The sequence below is a fragment of the Chinchilla lanigera genome, unplaced genomic scaffold (genome assembly GCF_000276665.1).
Source record: "Chinchilla lanigera isolate Chin_1 unplaced genomic scaffold, ChiLan1.0 scaffold00040, whole genome shotgun sequence".
NCBI lineage: Eukaryota > Metazoa > Chordata > Mammalia > Rodentia > Chinchillidae > Chinchilla > Chinchilla lanigera.
This window is the reverse complement of record NW_004955441.1, coordinates 4587589-4597558: the sequence shown is the minus strand read 5'-3', so window position 1 is coordinate 4597558 and position 9970 is coordinate 4587589. Positions and strand designations below refer to the sequence as shown.

Below are 9970 nucleotides of genomic sequence, written 5' to 3'. Positions count from 1 at the left end.
TCATTGCACTGGAGACTTAAGCCCCTGAAGATGTTGACATTCAGAGGGCGTCCTGGACCAGTCCTTCCTGATTTTGAGGACTGCGGTACTAATGTAATATTTGCTACCGTAAAGATGAGAAATGGCTGTTAAATATGTTAAGTGAAATTTATTGGAGAACAAGTTATGCATTTGTTTTGAAGTATCATCCTACAGATCACTTATTAATACAAGTATCTTACCCTGAGAGATACGGTAAAATATCCAAGTGACCAAATTTAGTATCACCAGTAATGAGACAAGCTATTTTATGCCTCTTGACATGACCACCTCTTGGTATGACCAATGTATGTGCTGTGGTATTATCTATCCTTTTCAAAATATTTAACCTGAATTTAATCATAAGGGAACAGATGAGCATAGTTTTGGTTCAGATTGTAAGAAATAGCATCAGACAGCTGTCCTGGGCATTGTAGATGTCAATGCCATTTTTGATCGAAAGAGCTAATGTAGTGGGGAAGTAAAGAAGACTAAATAGATACAATGACTAAAATGCAGTTTATAATCTTTGTTCAGATTGTGATCAAACAAGAAGAAAAAGAAGAGGAAATTATTATAAAGAATATTTTGGAGATCATTGAATAAAAGTGCTCTTTTTTCTGCCCCTGGGGGATTGAATTTAGGGGCACTGTAGCACTGAGCTACGGTCCCCAGCCCTACAAATTATTTTTGTTCATTTGTTTTTTGAGACAGGGTCTCATTATGTAGTTCAGGCTGACCTTTAATTGACTATGTAGCCCAGGCTGGCCTTCAGCTTGTAGCAATCCTCCTGGCTCAGCCTCCCAAGTGCTAGGATTATAGGTGTGCACCACCCCACCCAGCTTAGTTTTTAAATTTTTAAAACAAAATTTGAGCCAGGGTCTCACTAAGTTGCCCAGTTAGGACCCGAACTTGTGATCTTCCTGCCTCACCCTCCCTAACCTTTGTTAGATAATGTTACTGTACTGATGTTACTTTTTAGGTGTGGTACTAGTGTTGTCATTATTTAGGAAAATGTTCATGTTCCTGCAAGATATGTGCTGAAATGTTTAAGTATAAAGTGTCACGATGCATGCAGCTCACTTTCACATGGTTCAAAACAGAGTTTAGTAGATGACAGGTAGGTAGGTAAAACAGAAGTGACAAAATACTAACAGTTAGTGAACCTAGAAAAAAGGAACGTGGGTATTCATTGCACCGTTCTTTAATTTTTCTGCAAATATAAAAATTTCAAAATAGATTGGGCTGGAGAAATTCACAAAAACAGAAACAAGTGGGAAAGTGGGTAATGATACTACATAAATATCTGGTTATCTTGTAATTGTGAAAACATAGCACAGCGGTCTTAGATCATTGATGCTATCTTTTTGAAAGAGGGAGTAAGACTGAACACACGTGGGGGAAGCTGAAAATGATTATGTACCAAAAAAATCACATCAATTTAGACAGGGAGAACTGACAAAACAGTGGAACAATTAAGCAAAAATTTAAAATAGCTAAAATAAAATTGTGGCTCAATTCTCTAAGCATCTGTCCCAGCTATTAATTTATCAGAAATCTCAATGGTTAAGTTTCTGGAAGTGGAGCACATTTGGTGTAGCCAAAGGACTAGTTAAAAACCCAAGTTGTTATTATTGTTATTATTATTATTTTGTCTTTTTGAAGCAGGGTCTTGATGTGCAGTTCAGGCTGGCCTTGAGCTCACTTGATCTTCAGACTCACAATGATCTTCCTGCCTCAGCCTCCTGAGTACTGGGATAAAAACCCCAAGTTATTAAATTTCATTGTTTAGTTATTTTATTGAAAATTTGATATGGTTTACAGGTAGGTGCAGTGTCTTTGAAATGAGCAGTTGGAGGCTTTTCCTGGTTTCAGATTTGACTTTGCAGTGATTTACCATGTCGTTATATTCATTGTTTCACGATCCCAATTCTCAGACGAATTAATGCTTCAGAAATAAGACAATAAAAACTAACAGTACGCCCCCAAAACCCCCACTTTTCATCCTGGGAGGTCTCCCAGGTACCTGAAAGTGGGCAGCGTTTCCCAGTGTGGCCGTACCTGAGACGATGAAGGATTCCCTCCATCGTGGTAGAGACAATGAGCGGACACCATTGGAGTAGCTCCCTTTGTAACCAGACTGTCCAGCCACTTTCTGAACGAGTATTTTCCCTCCTGAATTGTCCAGCACACCACTGTGAGAAGAGAAAGATGTTTGAAGAAAGTAGAGAGATGCTGCTTGAGGCCAACAGGCGATCAGACCAGCCCCCATCTCTATTTAAACGACTGAAAGCACGGAGATGAGGAGCAAAGGCTCCCCCCAAGAACGGTGCCTCAGTCACTCAGCCTGGCCTCTGACCTCCCACGTCAAATGTCCTTTTCCTTCTTATAAGACTTGAGTGTTTCATTCTTCGGGAATCTTTCTTTGCCACATGCCTTAGACTTCCATTTCCCTCGTTTTTTCATCTCCAGCTCCCTGTGTTGCCCCAGCTGGCCTTGCACTCCTGAGCTCAAGTGACCCTCCTGGCTCTGTTCCCTGAGTAGCTGACACTACAAGTACGCGCTCTCGCTCCTGGCTCCCCACCTGTTCTTTCTCTTTCCTTTTCCTCTTCTTCTCCTCCCTCTCCCCTTTCTCCTCTTCTTTTCCCCCTGCTTTCCCTTTTCATAATTATTAATGCATATTGATTGTACAAAGTCATAGGTTTCATTGGGGCGTTTCCATGTGCGCATATAGTGTGCTTTGGTTGTATCTGCCTTCCCGACTACCCTTCCTCACCCCTCCGTACTCCGACCCATCCCCTATCAGTCCCTCTTCTATTTTCTTGTCATCTTTTTTTCTCTCTAGATTCCACACACAAGAGAAGGCATACGACACTTGCCTTTCTTAGTCTGGCTTATTTTGCCTAACATGATGATCTCTAGTTTCATCCATTTTTCTACAAATGACATGATATCTGTATTATTTCCTTTATCCATTAATCTATTGTTGGGCATTTGGCCGACTCAAAAGACTAAAATGAGAACTACCATAAGACTCGGCTGTACCACTCCGGGGTATACACTCGAAGGAGCCAAAGTCAGCACGCAGTAGAGATACCTGCATACCCTTCTTTACTGTGGTGCTATTCACAATAGCCAAGGTGTGGAATCAGCCCACTGGTTCCATAAGTAAGACTCTTTTTCCCCCTGACAATTTGCACTTTGGTTTTGTGACACTGCAGAACAAATCCAGTTGTTTAAAAGGGTGGTATGAAGTAATTCAGATTACTTATTTTATTTTGGGCCAGTGAGAGAGAGATCCCCCAAAGACTGGCAATTGTGTCTTTAATCTCCAGGATTCTGTCAGGAAAAGTCCTAATGTCAAGTGATGCATGTGTCATGCTTTTCTTTCTGTTAGGCAGGGGGTCCATTCTGGTTCCTAAACAGCATTCTTCCACTGTCATTTCCTTGTCCCGGAGCCTAACACGGCTCTTTTGGGTATCTGTAATTTACAAGCTGGGGAATAGAAAAGAAGGTGGATCTGTTCCCATCAGCACCCTTGCTCCCCTCCAGGAATGAGAGCTGCCATTTCCTGCCTTCCCACCTTTGTGGTGAGTTAACAATTTTCAACACTCAACTTTGCAATGGCCCAGAAGGAAAGAGATAATAATACTTGACACATAAAGCACTTAACTGCTTTAAAATCATCTCACATACGGCATTTCCCTGGGATCTCCCAGCAAAGCTCTGAGTGCTGGTGAGGAGGGAATGGCGTTATTCCCATTCCGTAGAAACAGGCTGGTCCTGTGAGTGATTCATTCAAAATTTTGCACCCAGCGAACTGCAAGAGAGGTCTGAACCCAGGTCTAACTGACCTCCCATGCGGGGCTTGTTTCCTTGGTCATGGTGACCTCTCAGGACCCAAGAGCACAGAGCTGCCAGGCCAGCCAGCTCCTCCCTCCCTCCAGGCTGTACCCCACCCCACCAGATACCCTCTTCTCCAGCTGCAGTCCCCGACGCCTCCTTTCTTTAGAGAAGATGCTGGCGCTGCTATCCCAGCCCCTCAGATTCTTGTTCTCACACTGTGGACTCTGGTTTTGTCCCATCCTGTACTACTTCCTAAACACCTTTTGAACGAATTTTGTCTCTCAGCTAAATCAGAAATTTTCATATGGAAAGGACAGTGTCCCAGGCCTCCATGGAAAAAATCCTACCAGTGCTGCTTGGTCGGTACTGACAACCAACTTTCAGGACCTGATTGTTGAGCTTGCTGGATGTTGAGAGCTGGTGGCCTCGACTTTGGTAGCTTGCAGTCGACCATGGTGAGAGTTTTCATACATGGAAATTGGCAAATCAGGTTCACCCCTTTTGGAGAGCTAGTTGTTAAGCATTTACCAGTGCATGGCTGCCTTAGGCTGAAAATTCTAATTATTAAAAATGACACTATGCTCTCTTTACTTATAATTAATGAGACAAAGGATATAGCCATTACACTTTTCTTTTTCTACAGAGAAATTATTCTGCCCTTGGGCTTATACCCCATTGCCCCGTGAGCTGCTCTTTGAGGATCTCTATGCGCACATCCCTGCTCTGACTGAGGAGTCAGAGGCCCCATGGTTGGGCTGTTCCTGTGAGAATTACACAAGACTGGAGACACAGAGTCTGGGATGGTTTAGACAGGGAAGCATTGCATTCTTATGAGATTTTGTTGTTGGGGAAGCAACTGTCTCATGGGTGGACTAAGAACACAGGTGTTTCCTAGCAGGGAGACTTGGCTGATGTAGCAGATACTGGAGAAAGAGAGAGGGAGACAGAGAGAGAGCTAGAGAGAGGCTGTGGTTCCACCTGGGAGCAGATGGTGGCACAACGGCACCTGCTTGAATGTGATGTCATCTGTATTCTTGTCCTGGAAAGAACAGGGCAAGTTCTCCTTCTTTGTGCTCCCCAGATGCTCTGCATGGCTCTTTGATGTTATAGCTACTTCCCTGACTCAGATACTAAGAGTCTAAGCTAAGTTAAAGGTCAGCTCCTTGGCTCAGAGAGAAGGGACAAGAAACCAACGTATCAGGCTTTGAAGGGCTGCTGTTCTGAGGATGGGTGTGTGTCAGAAATCGGCAGAAGGATGCTCTGCGTGGAGATGGCCTCTTCATAGCTGCATCTTCGAGAAATCCGCCCTCCCTCCCATACTTGGTCCCACTCTAAATACAGGGATCAGCTTAGGATAGAGTGAGTGAAAATAGGATGCCTCAGATATGTCCTTTACCTTTCAGTCTGGAGGAATCAGGGGATGGCTTGTAAGAAGACATCCGAGCATGGAAATCGAATGTATAGGATTGTTAAATCCTTTAATTCAGTATAACCTAATGTCTAAGCACAGCTTTCTCTCTCCTTTTTCCCAGTTCTAATGGAGGGGATTCTGGCAGGACAGTGACTATACGATCTCAGTATACTTTCTACTCCCGGTGTCGTAAATCCTGTCTTCTGAAAACAGACTTGCTCTATTCACGAGAAAGCTAATTCCATCCAAACTTCCATTTTTCCTTAAGACTTCTATTCATCCTCCCTGGGGATAGTGATGCCATTTTCCAAATAGTTTTTCCGCTTTCTCAGCCAGCCGTCTGGGAAGCCACAATGGTACTCAGTTGCTCAAGCAGCCAATGTTTTTGCAGCATTCAAGCTTTGCTCTTCCACCCTCATCCATATTCCCGCCGTGTTCCTAAACTCTACCTCCTATGCGGGGATTGCAGAGCCCTGGTCCCGTGAATGCTGTTATTTTCCTTCCCAAGACTGCTTCTGTCCTGCATACAACCTTGTCCAACTTTTATTCTTACAAAGTCTACACCCCCTCAAATCCTCACTTAATACCTTAAATGGTGCTGGGCTTCCTCAATTTTGTATAAACGTGTGGCTTGGGCTCTGGGCTGTAAGTCAGGGGACACAAGTTCTAATCTTCACCATGCAGCTAGCAGTTTAGTTATCTTCCGTGTGCCTACATTTCTCCTCTGCAAGTGAGGATGATCGTGGTAGCCTCATAGGACTGAGATAAATCCAGGAGAGCCTCATTGTATAAAAGATTACTTGTTGATGACATCTCTGGTGAGGTCAGATTTACTACTGTGGCTCTGTTCTGCGAAGGAAATGTAGAAGAGCAGGGGAGAGCCAGCAAATGCCAGAATAGCAAGGTGTCAAACACCTAAGGGCGCAACTGGAAAAATACAGGCAACCTTAAGACCGGCTCAGCACCTGCAGCAGGTGTCACTGTCTACACTGACGCTGGAGTGTCTACACACACGTACACTGGAGGGTGCTGACCCTGCTGGGGGCTGTGCAGGCATGAACATGTATGTGAAGATGTGTGCATGTGCTAAGATGCACATGCATATATCAACACGTGTAGGAGACATGCATGACTGTGTAAGCATATGGGTAGAGATCCGAGTGTGGGGGAAATAATCCTAGGGAGGCATGCACACATGTGTTTGTGCACATGTGTATTTATACACGTGTGTGTAGACATGTGCTTCTTTGTCCTTTGTATGAAATTGATTTCTGGGGAAATGAAAACTATTTTTATTCCATAATTTGGAGTTAAGAAATTGTGTTTGGTGTTGTTTTCTTTTATATTCTACTACTTAGCCTGAAGAGAGCTTTGCTTATCCTTCGCCAACTGAAAAACCAGTGAGTTCATCACCCCTCTGGAATCACGAGGCAAAGGGAAGCATGCCTGATACAATCTACTAATAATTCTCAAACTTTACTTTATGCATTGTTTTTTATAACTGCCCCTGCCAAATTCCATGGTGTGTACTGACCAGCCACCTTGACAGGGAATGGATTTTATATCATCTCCTCTTATTACGGCAGAACTACAACCAAACAACTGTTATGGTTAGTGTCTAGATGTCTCCCCAAAGCTTCATGCATTTTTGGGTTGAGCTTTTCAGAGGTAGCTGAATCTAGAGTTTGTGACTGATTCATGGGTTAAGGGTATGAGTGCTACACCTGCCCTAGCGCTGATAGTCTGCATATAATAATGTAAGGGACAGAAAGAGGCTTCCCACTCACTCTCTCTCCTTCTTGTTGCTCTTGGTATCTTCTGCTGCCATGAATGTTGCCCCTCTGCCATGTGCCACCCTGCCTTGGAGCCAACTGTTTATGGACTGAAACCTCCACAAACTGTGAGCTAAATAAACCTTTCCTCCTTTAACCTTGGGTGCTGGGTATTTTGTCTCAGTGACAAGAGAAAAGTAACTAACACAGCAGCCAACTGTGGCTTACGTGTCAATAAAGAAAAATGATACCAGAAGCCTGAAAAATTCAGAGACTTCATTCAGCACCTGGTAGCTGGGCACTGACTTAAGAGCCATGTTGCAAAGCTGTGCTGGCAGCACTCAGGAGTACAGGTGCCACGGTCAGCTGGACTTAAGTTCAAGTCCCCACCCTGATACTTTCTAATTGTGTGGCTTTAGGAAAAGCTACTTTGCTTAACTTCATCTTTCAGCTGCACACAGGAGCGGTAGATACAACATAGGGGAACTGTTGGGAAGACTAAGAACACAAGGTGGGTGAAGTGCTTGTCACATGCCCATTAGCCTTATCATCAAATATATCAAGAAATCATGCGTCTCCTTGTCTTTGGACTCCAAACAAGGATAAGATGTCTGAAGATCCTGTGAAGGTCACCTTTGCTGCTCCTCACTTAGGCAGTGACTTAGTCCAAAGTAATTCATGCCTCTTGTCTACCTTCCTAAGTCTCAGACCAACAGCTGGGTGAGGGTGCCCCTGTTATTCCCTCCTCGTTTCCTTATCCCATTTATCTTCAGGCCATCACCACAACTTTGATTTTTTTCCTCCAAATTTCTGGATATTTCCTGACCACTTCCTCAGCATTTCCATGCTGAGCCCATCCAGGGAGGGGAGAAAATGCTGCATAGCATCAAGAACTTGGATTTCCTTGCCATGATCATGAAGAATAGCATTCTTTCCTTTCCCACCAAGGTGTAAGGTGTTGTCCTCTCTAAGAGTGCTATGGAAGGAGATGTAGGGCCACGTGTGACCTCTGGGTCATTCCTTCCCAATAAGGCTCCCAGCTATAAAGCAAGACTCAGTTAAATTTGTACATTTTCCACTAAGTACAACAACTGTGCCCCAGATGGTCCCTGCCAGCCCCTTGATTGCTAGTTATTAAGAAGGTCAGAGCCACCCACCTGTGCACTGCAGCACCACAGACACTGGAGCAAGAAGCGTAGACTCCAGTGCCATAAACGTGGTACTTGGATTCTTGGCATCCTGCTGGACATTTCACAATGAACTCAAGATTGGTTATCTTTCCAGCTTTGACGTCACAGTTGATCTGAGGCACAGCTGGGAATACAACAGGAAGTCGAAGTTACACTTTGTGGTATTAGCTTATATATGAGGAGACTCCATTAGGTCATACGTATTCATTTACTTAATCTCTAAAAGTCAGAACCTGAATTAAGCCCACGTCCCTTCCTGGTAATGAGGGCAAAGCTGTAATTAGGACATTACTTAGACCAAAAGAACAACAGTGAGCATGTAAAGGACCTAACCTGCTGAAAGTGAAACTAAAAAGCTGATTCCTGTGCTTATTCGCACAATCAATTAAAGAAGAGAACTCTGGGGGAAGATCCACCTCCAGTGATCCGGAATAACCTTGGGGCAATGGCAGGAGGTTACTGGCTTTTCAGATGTTCTCTTCCTAACCCAAGAAGAGAAAACTCTCAGACAAGTTCACAGGAGGAGGGAAAGCTATTCTAGAAAGGGAAAAGAAGGGGGGTGTGTGGATCTTGGAGTCAGAGATGATTGGGAAAAAGTGACCTGCTGGCCACAGGCTGCATGCCTGAGCCTGTGGGAGGGCAGTGCAATGCTAGGGTGAACCCGGATCAGGAGGCTCAAGTGCTTGTGTTTTGTGCAGGAGGTGGGACACAACGGGAGGTTTTTGGACAGGGGGAAATATAATGAAAGCGACCTTTGTCCTGGTCTGACAGGCTCCTCTAGGCCAGCAAGGGCGAACCTTTTGGAGCTTTTAATGATAACAAACAACCGGCTATGGCACATGAGCCATAGCTTTGCTACCATTGCTCAAGGTCTAGTCACTGTCAGAGCCATATTTTCTCATCTGCCTCAACACCTGGTAGAAGGCCAGGAACTCCCCCCCCCCGCCTCCCCGCTCCCCGAAGCACCCAGGGAAGTTCATCAGTTCTTTTCTCCCTGCTTTCTTTCTTACTTGCTTTCTTACTGCTACTGTAGGTTATTTCTACCCAATAGGCATGTTTTCTGGAGCTGAGAGTTTGCTTGGTTATGAGGTAGAGAATACGCTGTATTGACAGTATTTTTATGAAAGAATGGGTGGGGTGCAACTTCTTTGCGAAGATTTTTCCCTCAAAAACTCCTTAAGGAAAAGGTTCCCTGGATGACAATCACGTGCCCCTCCAGGCAAGAATGTATTCAGCTCTGAGCCTCCTTCTTCAGAAGAGACTCTGAACTGTAGCACAGTTGAGAGCAGCACGCTCAGGAGGGGGATGGAAGCCACAGAATGGCAGTGATGGTTGACCGAAATGGCCCCTTCTGCCATAGGAGAGCTACACTTTGAAGGCAAGTGTTAGTTGTCTTCCTGTGTAGGACTGCTGTGTGCCAGAGAGCTGAACTAGAACTTATAAGGTAAATTTCCCATAGAGGCAAATTTTGCCAAGAACTTTCTAGGAATTGACACCCTGGGAGGAATGGGCTGCCTCATAGAGCCATGAATGGGCTGTCAGCGGAAATATGCAAGGAGAATAGTTGAAGAGAGGGTTTCTACACTGGGTGGGAGGTAGAAATAAAACCCTTTCTAGGGCTAAGAATCTCTGATTACACACACAAATCCAGGAGCTCTGCCAGGCCACCCACCCTCTGAGTTACCAAGATGGTCTCAGCGTTCTTAATGGCTTCCAGCTGTATCCAAACACTC

General features: G+C 44.5%; 1 protein-coding gene across 2 annotated transcripts in view; it reads right to left on the bottom strand.

Moving 5' to 3' along the window:
- Positions 1-9970, bottom strand: part of Vit (vitrin) — a 123104-nt gene that overhangs the window by 52826 nt on the left and 60308 nt on the right. For both annotated transcript variants that reach the window (XM_005390859.2, XM_013517634.1), the window contains exons 4-5: positions 8205-8361; positions 2080-2213 (exon numbers count right to left, since the gene is read on the bottom strand). In XM_005390859.2, the coding sequence (XP_005390916.1) occupies positions 2080-2213; positions 8205-8361 (291 nt within the window). The remainder of the gene's footprint in view (positions 1-2079; positions 2214-8204; positions 8362-9970) is intronic.